We start from the raw sequence: 19,354 nt of genomic DNA, 5'->3' as shown, positions 1-19,354 counted from the left end.
AACTTTGACCAACATTTTACTGTCCTTCGTGGCGACTTCCATCATGCTTACCAGTTTTTGGGGAATCCTAAAGTATCTTAAAATGTTAAAAGACTGTTATATGTTATATACTAGTTATAGACTAGATATACCTTCTCCTATTGTAAGTACAAAATGTTAGAGGGTCTACCGCGAACCACGTTCGACGTGTTGCCTCCCTGTCACACTTACGTACGAATTCACAAGTGCGACAGAGAGGCAACACGTCGAACGTGGTTCGCGGTAGGCCCTCAGAACAGTCTAGCTAGTCGTTTTAAAATGAGAACGTAAATACGTTTGTATGAAGAACTGAGGTTGCTGGGTACCCTTAAGAAGGGTGAAAAATCATCCGCGTCTACAAAATGTTCATTTGCGCTTTTGTCTATGGATTTTAAATGGCAGTCCAGACTATTAATACTACATATTTTTAATAAAGACTGTATTGTATTGCCAAATCGTCTGCCCAAAATGCAATTACTTTAAAGTCGTTAAAAATGCACTTCGCGCTCAGAACAATTATTTTTGTATCCTCTGGGATTTTCTTTGATGCACCTTGTAGATGTCGCTGTCCTGACAGCTGTAAATTTCGAAATCGCGTGATTCCTAAAATTAACTGCAGATGTGTGAGTATGACAAAGGATAAAGATGTTTTTCGTCAGAATGTGAAGTTTCCATACAAGAATATACCAAAATGACATTACGGTGTCAACGCTTTTGTAAAGTAAAATAATTTGTTTAAATACGAAAGCATGTTCGACGGCCGGTTTGGCCTAGTGGGTAGTGACCCTGCCTACGAAGCTGATGGTCCCGGGTTCAAATCCTGGTAAGGGCATGTATTCGTGTGATGAGCATGGATATTTGTTCCTGAGTCATGGGTTTTCTATGTATTTAAGTATTTATAAATATTTATATATTATGTATATCGTTGTCTAAGTACCCTCAACACAAGCCTTATTGAGCTTACTGTGGGACTTAGTAAATTTGTTTATTTGTGTAATAATGTCCTATAATATTTATTTATGTTTTAATTACTCAAGGCGTACTGAAAGTTCAATTTTAATACATTTTTTGGCATAAAATGTATTTAAACATTCGTCCGAAGACATAAATATTTTTTTTAATATTAAGACAATAGGGACATGTTAATTATTAGTATTACACCAGCAGAAATTAATTATAATTATAAATTACGTTTTAATACTTGTAAAATTATTAAAGCAAATTAAGACACTTGTTGCTTTGTAGTATTCAGACAAATGTACAAAATAGTCCTGATCGTAATTCATAATAATAACATTAATCAATTTTATATTATCGTTTAATGTCCCCGGTCCAGACTATACTTGGTCACAACAAACGCTCCCCTAAAAGGTATCTGCACAACACTTCCAACTCATCGACCTTACCCCATAATAATATTTAAGTTCAATTTATCTTATAAGGTTATGGATGCATCTGTAATATGCTTGAACGATAATGTACTCTAAATACGTGGGAATAAGATTTAAATTCAGAATGTGTCACAAAAGGTGCTTTATGGTAGTCGTTCTCCTCCAGCCAGTGGTACAAGGTTGCTGGCCATCTAGAGTACCGGATTAGATTGACATTATTTCTCCATTAAGTTGGTATTATTGTCGACATGCAATGTCTATGGCTAGTTTATTTTTAAAACGATTTAGTAAACAAGGCTGGTGTTTTGCTCGGTGCTACTGTGAAAACAGTATTTTTTAAGGCAAGCTATGCCATAAATTATTGTACAGTCTGCAGTAATGGGTATTTTGTACAATGAAATGCGCAAAATAATAATAGCACGCTATTAGCTCTACAAAAACATTGTTTCAGATGTTTTACGCCATACATACGAAACATCGCCTGATCAGCCAAATGTATGAAACAGCTAATATGTTTTTAGGGTTCCGTACCCAAAGGGTCAAACGGGACCCTATTACTGAGACTTCGCTGTCCGTTGAGCCGATGTCCGTCGTTGAGCTAGACGGTTGAAATTTTCACAGATGATGTATTTCTGTTGCCGCTATAACAACAAATACTACAACAGAATAAAATAAATATTTAAGGGGCTCCCATACAACAAACATTTTTTTTTTTGCCGTATTTATAAATAATGGTACGTGCCTTCGTGCGCGAGTCCGACTCGCACTTGCCCGGTTTTTTAATATCGGCGTTAGCCACATAGTAAAACTTGCTCAGTATGCATGACGTAAATTTATGTTATTGTTCGGTTTAATAAATGGGTCAAAATTGTTTCCGTTGTCTTGTTGTCCCCAAATAAATGTGACGGAGTGGAGCTTTTTGTATGGGGTGTAATTTAGTTTTTAATTTTTCTTAAGATAATGATTTAATCTACAGCTAGAAACATGCAATAGCACTCAACTTTTTTTAAAAGATAAAATAGAAGTGTGACAGAGTGGTCAGAATCAGAAACAAGACAACAAACTTAATTTTGACCCAAATACATTACTCGATTCGATTATATACTTACATATTTCAAGTAAATTTAGCCTCATGAAGATATGCGTGACAAAAACTATGATATACTCTGGCAAACCCACTTTGTCACTAGAAAAGGACGCGAAATTCAATTTTTTTTTAAGTTAGGACAACCATTCGCGCCTACATTATTTTAATTTGCCGCCTTTTTCCACTGACGGAAGTTGCTTGCCAAACTATTATATCCATACCAAAAAGAAGAGATTTACTTTTACGTTCGGAACTCTGTAAATGAACCCCCCTTTTAGTTTAAATAAACATTATTTTTTACACCATTTAATACTAGAATTTTCTTGAAGCAAACGAAGATTTATATTATTTAAAACATTTGATAGCTGAATTCTAACATGAACTTTTTAATAAATATTAGATTATGTAAAACCATGGCTGCCAATCAATCAGCCAAGATGGCTACCGTCGTTTACGTCAACGCTCGTTCGAGATGTTTTGGAAGCATGAAAGAGTTCAAGGGCACGTTCGGAAATTTTGTTTACGTAAGACCGGCTAGCGTGTCACGTTGGACATTTGCGTTATTAAAAAAAATAGGTTTGTCTAGGCATGGAAAGAATTAAACTTAGGATTGGGCCTATATAGATTGGGCAGGGACTGTGTCATTTCATACATAAATAGAGAGAATCATTCTGTCTTAGTCTTACTTTTTTGGGTACTAGTACTAGGGAGTACTAGTACCCAAAAAAGGGATGTATACTTAGTTTTTTCTTCCTATTTACTGACAAATTGGGTTTGCCAGACTATAACTATTCGGCGCGGTGGTCCCTATGAAAGTTCCTTCAAATATATTTTGGTTAGGCATAATTTCTATGATAGTAAAAATTTATGTTTTTACCGTATTTTTATTACTTAAATGTTACATTTCTAAATAAACTTAATCCCGCTTCGCATCAGACATCTCGTCTGCACGTCTGCTGACTATCACTGAAAAGATTGCTCAACTTCAAAAAAAAATGTCTACGTGCATTTTGCGTGTCAGCTGGGTCAAAATTATTTTCGCTGTCTTGTTTTTGTCTCCAAAAAATGTGACGGAGTGTAGCTTTTAGTATGAAATGAAATTTCGTTTTGAATTTTTCTCATGGGAAATGTAATCTACAGCTAAAAAGAAATGCAATACCACTCGTCTTTTTTTTATTTATTTGATAAATAACAGAAATACAAGCGTGACAGAGTGGTCCAAACTGTGTGTGGAAATAGAACTGGCATAGAGACTATTATTCGAGGTGAGTTGAGAGGTATCTACTATGGCATTTGGATGCTGGCTTAGGGACCGCGAACAACTATAGGTTAAAAAAAAAACTTTTTAAGCAACTATAACCTGTCAAACAACTCTGTCAGTAGAGAAAGGCGCGAGATTCAAATTTTCTATAGGCCGATGAACTTTCGCGCCTATTTTTTTAAAATTTCCTGCTTTTTCTTCTTGACAAACTGTATATTCTAAAATTGTCTGCAAGAAATCGCGAAAAATTGTTTAGTCAAGAAGGCGTTGAAAAAAACTGATAATAACACTTAAATTGATACAGAAATTCTATAAAAAAATGTAGAGCAATAGGCCTTAAAACCCAAGTTCGCGCATCAAGAAAATGCTAACGGATTTTCGCGACCGAATACGGGGACTTTCTAACAATAGGAACCACTTTCACTGCGATTCGCACTTTCTACCGCGTGCGCTCGGATTAGACGGCTACGCACAAATATGGAAATTACTTATATGTGGAGTCCATCTAAGCCCCAGGTCACAGGCTACATCACTACATTCACTACACAGACATCGCATTATTTATATATGGAACGTTTACAAAGAGCTCGACAACGAGCACAACCGAGTTGTAATTGGCTACTTGGATCTTGATTTTCCTGAGGATCAAATGATAGACATAGGACTCATGGCATTTAAACAACACAAAAGTCAGAAATGAGAGTTAAAGTCTGACGCTCGCACTCGACGATTGAAACGCCTCTAACAAAATGATAATATGAAGTGACGTCACATCATATAAGTCTGTCATAAATGTATGGAAGATCAAGGAAATTGCCATTTTGACCCTGAATAATTTATTTTTCAATAAAATATAAGAAATCGAATGGTACCATTATCTTTTCTATTTTTGAAAGACAAAAAAAATACTGAGACTTTGGAGCTTTGTATTTTTTTATAATCTCTATATAATTTTTACATTCCACTTTTTTATAATGGATGGCTCATTTTCTATCCATTTAACTAAATTTTGTTATAATATTCAACATGTGTCAAGTACCCAATTTACACCATTTTACATTTTATGAGCCCTTTCCCACCGGTTTTAGGGTCCCGTTTTTGTCATTGTGGGTCAAATTCATAGCGAATACTTGACAAAAAACTGTGGCATAGTATGTATAAGTTACTCTATGGTTTACAATGTGTGCTAGTGCGGTAGAATATTGCAGTAACACCCCCTATTATTATTATTTTTGCTCATGTGGTAATAATATAGACGCATTTCTCCAACTTTAAAAAGGATATAAATTTTTGTTTTATTATTGAACAAAGGCCTCCTTTCTCCCGCCACTCATCACACCTTGGTGCATGCTCTCACCAGTCGCTGCAAAACGTGTCAAGGTCGTCCCGCCATCTCTTTTTTGGTCTGCCTCAGCCCCGGCTAAACTGACGTATTCCCTCATGTCCCCGCCGCAAGCCGATGGCTACATACAAATCATTCTCATTTGTGCCCGCCTCTTGTATGGCGGTGGTCACGAGGGGCTGGCACAGATGGGAATACACCAAACTGATATAAGTATATAGAAAATGCTTCAAAAATAACATGATGACGCAATAAGCTCCTGGTTCCTTGGCTGGAGACAGTTTAATTCCGTCGTGTCCTCGTGTCCATCCGTGTCAGAAACTGGGTTAATATATTTATAACGACCGAGATGCATTGCCACAGGCGTTGCACTAGATGCACACAATGGATTCGCTGAAAGTGCAATTTTAAATGTTACAATCACACTCAGGAATCTTTAAGAGGAAAGGGGGCGGCCGCTTCTTCATTCAAGCGTAGTCCCCATTTTCCTCTCTGGATATTAACATTATGGAAAGTATTTTTACATAAAACATACAAACATACCAACAATAGCTATTCCACTACTTTAAAAAAAAAATTGATTATTGTATAAACTAGGAGCGAAAAACAGTTTTCATACAAATTTTTAAATGCTCCTATCTCTTATAATAATTAAATATTCGAGAAAAATCAAACGTAGGGCAATAGCAGTGGTCGATATACAACAAATTGTACGAGTAGCGTAAGATAAAGACAGTATGATTATCTGTTATCTCTGTCTATGTTTGAAATGACAGTCCCTGGCCAAACTACAATAGGGGGCAGCACAGGAGCCCCCACTTTCTTGGCGCGAAGTGTAAATAAATGTCAATGTAGCCCACAAGATGGTAGACCCTACAATTAGGGTTGCCATCTCTAAAATTTGGAAACCAGGACAAGACGCGTGAAAAGCCCGGATTTTAGAGTCCAGAACCCGGACATGTCAACAGGTTTTTTTAAACAGGTTGTGCGTGTTTCGCGGGCGGCCTAAGGCTATAATTTTTAAATCCGGACTACAAATGAAGTCCTCCCCGGACGCCTTCTAAACTAGGACAAATCCGGGGAAACCCGGACGGCTGGCAACCCTACCTATGCATAAGAAAATGTACGTGAACTATAGAAGGCACCACTTGCTTTGGCGTGAAGTGTCAATGTACAGTTTATGTTACCGATACAGGCCACAAGATGGCAGGCCCCTTCAACGTGCACCGTCCCAGTAATAGCCCTATAGTCTATACTATAGTTATAACTTATACGACTTTTAGATAGGCAAATTCGCGGGTTGAGCATAATTAATAATACAGCCGCTTTAATAAAACACTTTATGAAATTATAATGCACAATGCGTTTATTTTGAGTCTCAATGCAACGCCTGAGGTCACGAGGATTATTCTTGTCTTGTGACGTTTCCTTGTAAGCTGGACGATTGACCTCGACGAACACCTAAACCTAAATATAATCAAGTGTAAAGTATTTATTTTATTATTTATTTAAACAAAATACAAATAAATGTTGCACTGTTACAAATAGTCAATTATTCTTGAACTGTACAGTACATTTTAAGCCTAAAAATCAAAAATCTTATTACATAATAAAGTAATCAAGAAAATCCAAAAAAGTTTGCTTAAAAACCTTACATAATGTAAGACTTTATACACAAAGTACCGAAGAGTTTTAGAAGTTCCTGACTAAGTTTGGAATCGCGCTTAATTTCGATGGCTTGAACGAAGCCCCCTATGTGTATTATGTTTTTGGTAAACCAAATGGCGGCAATAAAACACAACACGTGCCGGGAACCCGCTCGGCGGGTACTCTGTTCGTAGTCGCTTTCCTCTACAAAGCGGGAAAACGCTGGGATCGGCTACGAGCGTAGCGCTACGAAAACGTTGGCAGTGATATTTAAAAATAGCACGTGACCGTCCATACAAAAAGAGAACTAAATATTTTCCATTCTCTATGATTTTTTAATATGTTATTGACACAATGAAAAACTAGGTTTATAGGTTTTCCTTTTATTTCAAAATGTGGAAAACAAAAAAAATATATAAAAATAGCTACACCTATAAACCTAAAAATCAAAGTGATTTGGTAAGACTTAGTTAGTGGAAAAAAAAATCTTCCGAAATGGAATTTCATAGAAAAATTACCGTTATTTCTTACCTATTCTTCCCTCTTAAGCCAAATCGCAAATAACAAAACTAGGGTTAAGCTATGATGGCGCCATCTATGCAAATTCAAACCTTTGACAGCCAACTCCATTATGTACACAATTTTCTGAAAACTCCCATATACTTCCTATATACTGGACACGTGTTATTGAAACAAGTTTTCATCGTAATTTAGGATTTTTTTGTATGCGAACTTACGAACGCGTAAATTTCAAATTTAGAAGTGAATCAGGAAAACAACCATTGATTGTAAAATGCTTACACACATCGACTCGCAAATAAGTAATCCCATGTAAAAATATGTATTACTGCAGCGAAGGTGATATCGCTGCAGACTTATCTTGGTCTAACTGAGCTTAATCTGAATTGGTACTTTATCTCAGTTCTCTGTCAGAAACCCCCTGTATGTTTGCGTATGTGTATATCCTACCTTAATATCAATAAACATGTCGCTAAAGTTCAATAATAACCAACACAAACAATGCATTTCGCACCTATGCACTGACAGAGACCGCGCTATCCGTCGCTATCGCTACCCCTTTCCAACCACGTGCTCGCTATTGCGCACGCGTCTCTATTATGCTCATATACTTGCGTAAGAACCATTATAAGTAGATCTCTGGTGATTTATACTTGGTAAGGATAGCTAGTTCGGGTTACACGAGGTTGTGCTAATTGGTACATGAAAATGAGGTGACACCATGAATCTAGTATTGAGTATGGGCATGAGTGGTGGGGGGAACTGACAGAACGGGATAGTCTTATATATCTTTCAGTAGGAGAAGCAGAGAAAGCGTTATTAATGTTTATCTTTGTCACAGTTTCATTTTTTTTATACCCCAACGTAAATTTTAGTATGGCTTATGGTGGGCAACAAATAACCCGACCAAATTACGTAGGTTTTGGTGTTGCCAGGAATGTTAAAACGTGTTATTAAAATCGCATTGCGTATGTTCTGTCCCTCACGGGCGCACGCGTATAGCACATCTATACGATCGTACAATCTATGGGTGCAGGGATTGCAATCCGGTCCGGCGGATCCGGTAATCCGGCCGGATCCGGCACTTTTTAGGAGCTACCGGATCCGGAAAAATAAAAAAAACGCCTAAATGCAGCACGCGCTGTGCATTTCAGATGAGGAAAAGGCAACTGATGAGAGGTATGAAGTTGAACAGAACAAAAAAGGAATGAAAAAGTTAAAATTTAATATGATAAAAATATATTTATTATGACAATTACTGGGAACAGAAGAGGATTTCTTCTTCTTTCATGTTGGTGGTACGATATGACGATTACATAAATACTGTAATAGAAGGAACAAATAAAGGATGGAGATGCCATGGAAGGCATTTGTAATTTATGCTAAAGAGAAGGTTAATGTTGTGATAGAATCTTAAACTAAACAAATGAGCAGGATTAAGTCGGCGATACTCAACCGACTAGAGTTGGGCTCATCAATATGTGTGAATGAATATATGATAATTGTCTGCACAATTTGATCCATGTAACTTTTCTTAGGGAGTCCCTTTCCGCGTTGGTTTTCAATCCTACACTCTATTATTTTTCGTATGAGATCGTCGTGTCGTATTTTGTTCCCTATCATTTGAACAATATACTTTTCTGTAATTTTTTTTTTTAATCGTACAGTATACTACTTACTTTCTCGGACAAAAAATGAGAGCAAAATAATATTGGAGCGCATTTAATATCATTTTAGTTCAAAGTAAAATATCTTCTTTTGTTACTAGAATGGATGTCAACGTTACAAAGAATTCAACCAAAGAACAGTTACAAAAACTTGTCCTTTCAAGGAGTTCCAATTCCCAACCCACATCCCATCATTAGGGTTTGGAAACTAATCAAATGTATAATTGTAAACGAAAATTTGAGCACTTTAAAGGTTAAGTATAATAAATGACCGATTTCATATTTTGTTTTTAAAGTGATATTGACATTGTAACACTGTTTATTACTAAGTTCTATTTTATTGTTAAGAAGTTATTTATTAACTTCAAATTATAGATATAGGAATACGTATTACGCAAAAAACTAGAAAAATATGTCATTTAATTAACTTTATTATCCCTATACCAATCCGGATCCGGTCCGGTCGGATCCGCCCGGATTATAGCCAAAATCAGGCCGGATCCGGCCGGATTTAAAATCAATCCGGTTTGCAATCCCTATATGGGTGATACTGATATGTTGTCAGCCTGTCTTGTTCCAGCGCATATGATTTTATCAGTTTAATAAAGACTTAAATTTATTTGTATAAGCTGGTGCATACGTCGTTTTAACGAGATGTCCTGTGTTACGTAGTTGCAAAGTGTTTTCCACATTTGATTAGGGCTATTGTAAGTGTGGTGAAATGTTTTGCCACTTAGATTAGCTTTTTACGTCTTTTAATTTTATTAGAAATCAGATTGTAACGGTTAGATACTTTTAAAATTTGCCAGGTCATGGATATTCGTTTGTTTCGGTTCGGTGGTGACCTGGCCCTGCCAATAAAGCCGGTGGTCCTGGAATCGAATCCCGGTAAGGGCATTTATTTGTTTGATGTGCACAGATATTTGTTACAGAGTTGTGGGTACTTTCTATGTACATATTTTATATTATATATATGTCTGAAAACCCACAATACAAGCCTTACAGAGCTTTCTGTGGGGCTTAGTTAATTTGTGTAAGGATGTCCTATAACCTATAATATTTATATTAGGCGCGAAGGGTTATCCTCCCATAGAAAAGCCCAGATATTAAAGTAGTGTATACATTTAATTTCACGACTTTACTGACAAAGTGTATATTTAGGTAGGTGACAAATGTATAGGTAGGTAGTAGCATACAGGGTATATTTTTACACAATAAAATCATTTCCTAAGGTCTATTCCTTAGTTAGACTTTGCACACATAATAAACTTGTATTTTACTTACCATCCATCTTAAAAGACCGTTAAATCGATTCTTAATTTGATTTTAACGATTGCATACTACATGCAGAGTATAAACAAAAGATCTGTTTGATTTAAATTTGGAACGGCCGGGGAAACGGCCTTTATGTCCCTTCAATGTCAGTTAATAAACAAAAAGTGTAAATAAAAAAGTAATTTCTGTAACAGCTTTCATCCGTCAATTTGTCACACATGTTCTAACCTCACTTTTGAATATCGACTATATACGTCGTAGTTTTACGGGAAATTAAATATACATGTTGTTATTAAATTAGTTTGATTATATCGATAAGAATATTGATTAAATTAAATGGTTTCGATTTCTTATCTCAAATGGTAACATCTGATAATAAGATACAGGATTTCCGCCCAATAATAACCTAACCTAACCTGTTTCTCTAAACATATTATATATAAAAAATACTATTTGTACTTACTTTATTATGTAGCTGGTAGTAGCAGGACATCCAATACTTGACGATTCTCAATACCGGTATTACCGATATTAAAATCCGATATTGGCTTTCGATACCGGAATTCCGGAAATAGTTCCAAAATCTAAAATGATTAGATTAGAGAACGTTTATAAATACAACAGCCAATACCTGGGTAAACATTACATTATAATCATTTTAATCTTTACCACTATTGAAAGTAGTTTTGTTTGTTGCTATTTCTGTTGGGTACTAGTTTTTCATAATTAGTTTAATTGAAACAAGATTTTAGATCGACATATTTATAAACTCTATTCTAAACTCTTCAATTCCGGTATTGTAATATCATAAAAACCGGTCCGATATTCCGGTATTCATGCCGTAATTGGTAGTATGAGTGTACACCATGACACATATAGTGACGGTAGCGAGAGAGCACAAAGAACAGTGCGGTTCAACTGGTGGTCGTTTAGCGTAACTACGAGAAAACTTAATAGTAATATAATAATAATTCAGCCTATATACGTCCCACTGCTGGGCACAGGCCTCCTCTCATGTGCGAGAGGGCTCGGGCTATAGTTCCCACGCTAGCCCAATGCGGATCGGGGACTTCACATACTTCTTCGCAGATGTATGCAGGTTTCCTCACGATGTTTTCCTTCACCGAAAAGCTAGTGGTAAATATCAAATGATATTTCGTACATAAGGTCCGAAAAACTCATTGGTACGAGCCAGCGAAGAAACTTAGCTAAAAATAATACATGCATAGTTTAGTTAATTATTATATGATGTATTACTAACTAGTTGGTACTTGGTAAATAATAGTAATTTATTTCGATTCCACATCTACAATTCTACATACAAGAGTATTTCAGTATTTTGTACGAACACCGAAGTTCGCGGGAACACCGAAGTTCGCAAATTGCGGGCATCTGTCTCTTTTACTCCAATTAAGACGTAATTAGAGTGACAGAGATCACTTCCGATTCATGGTTGACTTTGGACATGGTTGGACTTTGATCAGAATGTTTTATTTAGATACTTACATTCATCATGAATCATCATTGTAGGAATGTAGATGGTCTATTAAACCCATTTTTCACATCAATTCGAAAAAGGGCTTTTTTCTTACCTGCTAGTAGGGATCAAAGTAACACTTTTCTGTTCTAGGACTAGGTGATGTGAAAAGCAGTATGTGTCCCAATGGTATCATAATACCATCTTGGGCGTACACACCTAAATCTTTCACTACGCTCAGGATTCTATTTTAGAATTGGGATTTGCTACTCTCGAGATTCTGTTATAGAATCCTTTGCTTCGTTCAGTATTCAATGTAAATCGCCGTAAATGTGTCATTTTACTCCCTTGTGACACAATCTACCAAATTATTAACCAAAACGACTACTGACGACACAAAATACTTCACAGCGCATTCTTGTAAAATTTTGTCGAGTTCTATTTTAATACTCGAGTGATACCCACTTATTCTACTAGTTAGCTCATTACGTAGAGTCATAAAGATTATCAAGGTAAATACATCAAAATTACGTTTTATGTCTGTGTCAATGGTGGTCGTGATCGCAACTCAAATAAACTATATCAAATATACTACCTTGATCTGAATATAAGCTATGGTCAAAACGTTGACCTCCTTATGTTGGCACTGGTGCATGTAACCTTGAAAATCGCACTGTCCTCAACTCTTCACTGAAAAATATCCGCCGGTCAACGAACGAGCGTTTCGGCGTACGCAGTTGATCGCAAGGCGCGCGCGGCTCTGAACGCCTGTTCGGTCGTAAACAAAGACCTTTGTCTCGCGGAAATTAAAAAAAAATCCGTGCGGGTTTTATTGCGAAAGCGCGGGAAAAATTTAGGTTGTCTGTGGACTAGTGTTGTTTTAGTGTTTTTTTTTTTGTGGCGTCAGGGGAGATAAGATTAGGTATTTTTTCGCGATGGAGTCGTACTTTGCTGTTTGTTGTTGTTACATTAACAATTTATTTTTCTATTAATTTTATTGTAATTTAGTATTATAAAACTACAATTGTTATGTTAATAAAATTTATTTAAGTGTGTTGTACGGGCCAATAGCGTAAATACGAACGTCAGTTGTTACACGTATCCAACCAAATTTTTAAATTCTAATTAGATGAATACATTGACTTGGCTAGCAACAATCTATCTATTGTCTGAGATTAACGACTTACGAATTTAAAAAAGCAAGGTTTTTGTCTGTAATCGATCTGTCTATTCAATTTAAATAATTACTGCATAAACATCTTTCAATATTGGCAATTCAAATACATATATAGATGTGAGCTTGACATAAAAAATGAAATTCAAATATTTATTTATATTTTTCCTTCTTTGAGTTTTGTTATTTTATTTATATTAAGGTACTGAATTGCATATTTTTTACAAGCTTTTATTTAGTTTCGCCTGTCCCGTTGACTGTTTGTAATCAAATCTTGCAAGTTAAATTTGACCAACTTCCCGGTTTCCGATGAAGCTGAAAGTTTGCATACATATGTAAATCGGGTGACAATGCAATATTATGGTACCATCGAGCTGATCTGATGATGGAGACAGGAGGTGGGCATAGGAACTCTGTGATAAAACAACGCAACCTTATTGTGTTTGGGGTTTTTAGAATTGGCTCGATGATTATTAGTAGCTTATGGAAAAAAAATACAGTCAGCGATAAAAGCTTGTACCAAAAATAATTTTTTTGCCAAAAACTTATTATTAGTTTTCTTTACCACGAAGTGTTAAAAAAAAATATTCGATACGCCGAGAAAAAATAACCAGGGATGTAAAATAGATAGATATATTGATAGAAAAAGGTATAAGAAAAGAAACAATTGATTAAATGTAGAGGCAGACAACAGGCGATCTTATCGCTAAAGAGCGATGTCTTCCAGACAACCTTTGGGTAGCGGAAATAGAGAAGTTCATGGAAAAAGAAAATACTGTAGTTTGTTAATTATTTACTATTAATGCGACCTATTTTCTACATATTGCTGCCCTTATCATATTTACTACAGACTGTTATGTCAATATTATTGTTTACTACTTAGGTGACTAAGGCATACATTAAAGATCAAATGACGTAGGCAACAAAATAATAATCACGTCTATTAATGTAGATACGAACAAGGACCCAAAAATATGTATACACGACCTTATTGCCCATATATTAAGGTAGTGTATACATATTTTGGTACTTTGCTCGTATCGATATTTTCAGACGTGTCCGTACATAATTTTATAGGGGATGCGAAACCGGTATTTATTTTCTATTCATAACCGGTTATGGCTACTCGTAACTTGCTTTTCTTTGGCAACATAACCGGTTTTTCATTTATTAGTATTATTTCCCGGTGACAAGAAAAATAAATAGAGTGGGACCAAGCTAACTCTGCATGACAAAGTGTAGCAATTTCATGATTTATGTCAGATTTCTATGAAAATATGACTTTTATAATGGCACTGCTTAGCTTTGTTCTGTTTAAAATGATATATATTTATTAACTTATTGAATAAAAAAATAAAAATTACAGTTTATATTACTACAAGACCATTCGTGGGCAAAACCTTGATTAAAGTAATTATATAAGTTAAATATAACGTTAGTAAAAAATTTTTGGTAAATTATTAGATCCGCGGATTCAGAGACCAGAGTTGAGTCCTGGCGCACTTCCAATGAGCTTCTGAGAACTTTTGCATGGAGATGTTTTTTTTTCATGTTTCGGTGAATGAAATCATCGCAAACAGGCAACATGTTTCTAATAATATGTTCGCACATATCCACATCTCTGCTACTATTACTATAAAAAGGAGACCATTAAACTTACTTTACAGTACATATGGGGCTACTTTATAGCACTAGTGCGAGAAGTAGCATATTACGTTACTGTGTCGAACATTTAAAGGGCCATATGTACTGTAAAACGTTGTACGATACATGTGCGAATAGGTAATTCGCAACTCGTGTCGATTTAAAACACTCCCTTCGGTCGTGTTTTAATTTATCGCCACTCGTTTCGAATTTCCTATTTTTCGCACTTGTATCGTAATGTACTATTTTAAAACAGTATAACTATAAATAACTTGATATTTACCGAACTTGATTTTAGAATAGTCAGTATTTTTTTTTAACGAAAAACGGTTGCTATTTAAAATAAGTACTAGGAAACGTGTACATTGTGTGTCACAGACGCCGTTAAATACATCGGAGCGGCTAAAGCGTTCATAAATACCTGAACAACGTATTATCAAGACATTCAAATATATGTTCAGATATTTTAGAGCATCTTGGCCACTCCGTGATGGCGAAAATACTTTACAAAAATAACGTATAGAAACAATGTAGATAATGTACTTTCTTATTCTTAACATCATCGATTTCTTCTAGATAACCTGGTTGTGGTAATGAGTAGGAGGAAACGACTTGATGAAGAATGTCATTAAAAGTTTGTTGCTCAACCTGCCGCGTAAACTAAACATCATTCTTATTGCTTGCTTAGATCAATTGTAATTAGGTCAAACGGATCATAATATTAAATATAATTTACTTTAATCAATCTAATTACGCACTATTGTTCTTGTAAAGAGACTCCAAGGCCATCTTTGTTCGTTTTCCAGTAACCTCCCAATTTTCTGGCGCCATACCAGAATAACTAACTCAGTGATTCAGTGATGTATTCCAACATGGCGGCTACAGTGACTGACGCGAGAACCGTCAAGTGAGTGACGCAAGATGTCACCGGACAAACGCAAAAGGAGGAGAGAAGATAGAAAAAAAAGGACTTGCCGTTAGTTTTTAATAAAGTATAATATAACAATGATCTCACAGTATTTATAGTGCTCAAGCTTAAGACTGATAAACTTTTTAATACGATAACTTGCAAAAGAAACCATGATCGCGCTGAAAAAGCTATACGGTGACGAGTTGCTTCGTCTGGCTCTAGTCTTGAGTCTTCTCAAAGTGGATCCCAACGACTACTTAGAATCGGAGACTCAGCAGCTCTTAGCTGGGCTCCACATCTCCAATGGATCCGACTGGGGAGACCAGGAAGCGAGAACTCTCATCAGACCAAGATTCGTCCACCCGAAATCTCTAGACAACATACTGATCAACTACGAAAGACAACTGTTCGAGGAACTGAACTCGCTAGGTCGGTACGGGAGTTCGTTCAGCGAAAACAATATCCAGTGGAATAATCGAGGGCCTGTTTTGCATACATACTTAGTGAATAATGTGGCGACCGACACAGTAGTACCCGAGCTCGCGGCGGCGAACGACACGAGCGACGGCGTGTCCGCCGACGACAATGTCGCACAAGAGGTCAAAGTTGAAGACGTAGAGAGGGAAACATCTGACGTCGTCGTCACACTCTCAGCTGACTACTTTAACAACAGAACAGAAGAAGACACGAAACCTGATGTTTCTGATGAAGAAGACACAAAAGCTGATGTCTTTGAAGCTTTCGATGAAACGCCTAGCAGGAGAGCGGAAGCGGACATATTTGAGGAAATAGCGACACGCACTTTTGATGTCAACGACTTTTTCCAATCTGATGAGATGCAGATCAAAAAGGAACCCGAGGAAGAGGTGTTGGAGGTCAGAGTTAAGAAGGAACAAGAAGATTTGTATGATGATAATGCTATGGATGAATTCGTTCCTTACTTCACAGCTAAAGCAGAGAAATTCCAATATGGAGAACCTAACTCTGTCTTTGACCAAAACCTTGCTGATCTTCAAGACTATGGCGACATTTTCGAAGACGTAAAAGAACTGAGAAACTTGGAATATCTAGACGTAAAACAGCAACAGGATAACCTAGAACAGTATCTCATGGAAAACACGCCTTTAGATTCCGAAGTGTATCAGCCGATGTTTGACGACGACGAGCTAGTGTTGAACGTGAAGAGGGAGCGAGCCAGCACGAGCTTCACGTCGGCTAGTTCCAGTGGTGTGAGTGAGATGGATGTAGCGTCGCCGCCGCCGAACGTGAAGCTGGAGCCTGATGAGGGGCATCACAGTGGAGACGAGCTCACGCAAGAGGTGAGTTTTAGCGTAATTGAAATTATCTTTATGTCGTTGGATTTAGGTTCAAAATTGAATGAATGCCGCAGGAATGCTTGCATGCAAATTCGTGTTGACGAGTAGATACATTTTAAATATCGAAATTTTTTTATTCGAAATTCGATTTCTATATTTTTTTAAAGCTCGGTATTAGAGACGTTTTTAATACATGTTACTGCGTATTTTTAGGGTTTTGAAATTCTCAAGTTTACTGACTATTTTTATTAGAAATCGATGTATAAATCTAGTAAAAATAGACCTTATTATAAGCGCCATGGTATTGTTTTTCAGTTTCTGTTGATAAAATGGTGGTTGTGCGATATTATAATTGTAAAGTACGGACTTGACATTTGACACCTTTGCGTTGGTATGAATAATTTAGATCGTACGATTCGTTTTAGGGTTCAGTGAGTTCTTTCTGCTGAAGAAAGTGAATGGTTAATATTATCGACTCTATTTCAATGCAGTTAATGTTCTAGATATGTCAACAGGTATAAAGTTGCTTAAACAGATAATAAATGTTTTAGAAAACATTGATTGATTATAGTATTTTATGCAACAGTTGTATAAGAAGGGTCAAAAAAGGCGAGTGGCGTGAGTTACAATGTGAGCCGGAGCCGAAGGCGTAGGCGAACATTGTAAATGAATACGCCACGAGAATTTTTTGACCTACTTATACAACGTTGCATACAATATTTTTCCTACGAGTCAACAAAAATAAATCTTAATTTAGGTAAACAAATTACAGCAAAAGTATATAGCCAAGACGCGCGAGCATACCTTGTTACGCGCCCGGCCCGCCCCGGGCCGCGGCCGGCCGGTCGGCGACACCTCCTCGTAACTCATGAGGCCCTGGTACTTGCTACTTGCTAAATTAATTTTTTGGACAGTTTTTTCTCAATTTTGGCCACCGTAGCCTACGGAGACTAACAAGCAACGCTAAGCGGTCTTCGTGGTCTATGGGTGTTGCTATATTACGGGTGTCACATGCGTGTTTCTGACTTATGAAGTAATTATTTTTACTATGCAACCAAATGAATATTTTGTAAGTTGGCATCAATGCACTTAGTTTAAAACTGTATTCGTTTTGGTTTTGTTAGGTTGGTAGCCATTAATCGCAGTAACATTATAGCTTATAAAAGCACAAGAGCTTTTATGAACAACAATAGACAATATAGACTTTTCTTGAAATCTTTTATGTATGTTCTTATATTCGTGTTAATGAATGCATAAATGACAGATAACAGTAGAGGAGTAGGAAAAAAGTCTTATCGTACAACGTGAATGTCATATGTCACTCTATAATATACATGACTATGCCAGTGACCTACCACCTTAGCCTTACACCGGAAAGAGACAGCCCAAGAAAAAATTAAAAGCAAAGTAAAAAAAACTTGGTTTTCAAACAACTTATTCGATCCATATGAACCTAGCATACTTCCCTCTCTTGCCCTTCCTCGTCAGAAAGAGACAGTATATCTATGACCGCCGTGACTTAAAGGTGTGCATGAACTGCAGGGGGCAGCACATTAGCCCCCTGTTTAATGGCGCGAACTGTGAATGTCAAGTTTAAGCTTCCAAACCACAAGATGGCAGAACTTACAATGCAAAAGAAATAAGTAGTAGATTGTTAACGGTAGTTTGGACGCCAATAGTCCGAGACTGAAATAGTGCCTTTCACCTAGGGCAGCGGATCCTAACCTGGGGGTTGGGGTTAAACTGGTATTTCACGGGGGTAATAAGCTTAATTTAAGATAACAAAGATTAGAACTATTATAAAGGCTATTGATGATTATTGGAAGGAAGGGTAAAATCAGGATCCCTAGTTAGTCTTAGGGGTGACAGGACTGTAAAGGTTAGGAACCACTGACCTAGGGTGACACCAGATGTGAATTCCGGCTTTACACGGGACAAGTGCATTGAAAACACGGGATTCGAGATTAAAATACGGGACAGGCCGTTTTTTATTAAAAATCAACATTCATTTTTTAATACTTTTAGAATTTGGCATAATTAATTAAATAATCTATAGGTACAATTAATGAATCTCAGTGTGCGAGAAAAGAAATATTCATCGAATAGGTATTTTTTTATCATTAAATGCCATTGAATCATACAATTACGGGACAATATGTACAGTCAGCGTCAAATACTTCGTAACAGTCAAAGTGGCCAAATAGTTCGGTACACCATACTAAATATATGGTGTACCGAACTATTTGGCTACTTTGGTTGCTACAAAGTATTTGACGCTGACTGTACTATAAAATGAAAAATTCGTGCCTGAAATACGGGACATCTGTTCACCCTACTTTCACCCGAGTTAAACACTTTTCATTTCAAATACGGGGAAAGTAAAAAACATGTGCATATAAAAAACACGGCTAAGTATAAGGACAGAACTATAAGGACAGAAACACACCTATCTACGGGTGTTTTCTTGACCTGTCGAAGGCGTTTGACCTGGTTGTGTACGACATACTGTGGGAGAAACTGGCGCGCACGGGCCTACCAGCGGAATGTGTTGCGTTGCTAAGGTATTGGTACAGCTCCCAGGTCAATCGTGTGAGATGGGCGGGGGAAGAATCGGACGAGTATAGAC

At 36.7% G+C, this 19,354-nt stretch overlaps 1 protein-coding gene across 6 annotated transcripts in view; it reads left to right on the top strand.

Annotated features, from left to right (window-relative positions):
• LOC133532386 (segmentation protein cap'n'collar-like) overlaps positions 1 to 19,354 on the top strand; it is a 191,274-nt gene that overhangs the window by 28,161 nt on the left and 143,759 nt on the right. For 2 of the 6 annotated variants that reach the window (XM_061870996.1, XM_061870999.1), the window contains exon 2: positions 15,309 to 16,731. The exons of 1 other annotated variant lie outside the window; for it this stretch is intronic. In XM_061870996.1, the coding sequence (XP_061726980.1) occupies positions 15,583 to 16,731 (1,149 nt within the window). In that variant the 5' untranslated portion in view covers positions 15,309 to 15,582. Of the gene's footprint in view, positions 1 to 12,411; positions 12,607 to 15,276; positions 16,732 to 19,354 lie in introns of those variants that run through there. 3 more of the 6 variants (XM_061870997.1, XM_061871001.1, XM_061870998.1) reach the window with 3 other exon arrangements.

The sequence above is a fragment of the Cydia pomonella genome, chromosome 27 (assembly GCF_033807575.1).
Source record: "Cydia pomonella isolate Wapato2018A chromosome 27, ilCydPomo1, whole genome shotgun sequence".
NCBI classification, from domain to species: Eukaryota; Metazoa; Arthropoda; class Insecta; order Lepidoptera; family Tortricidae; genus Cydia; species Cydia pomonella.
This window is presented reverse-complemented; position numbering and strand designations above follow the sequence as displayed.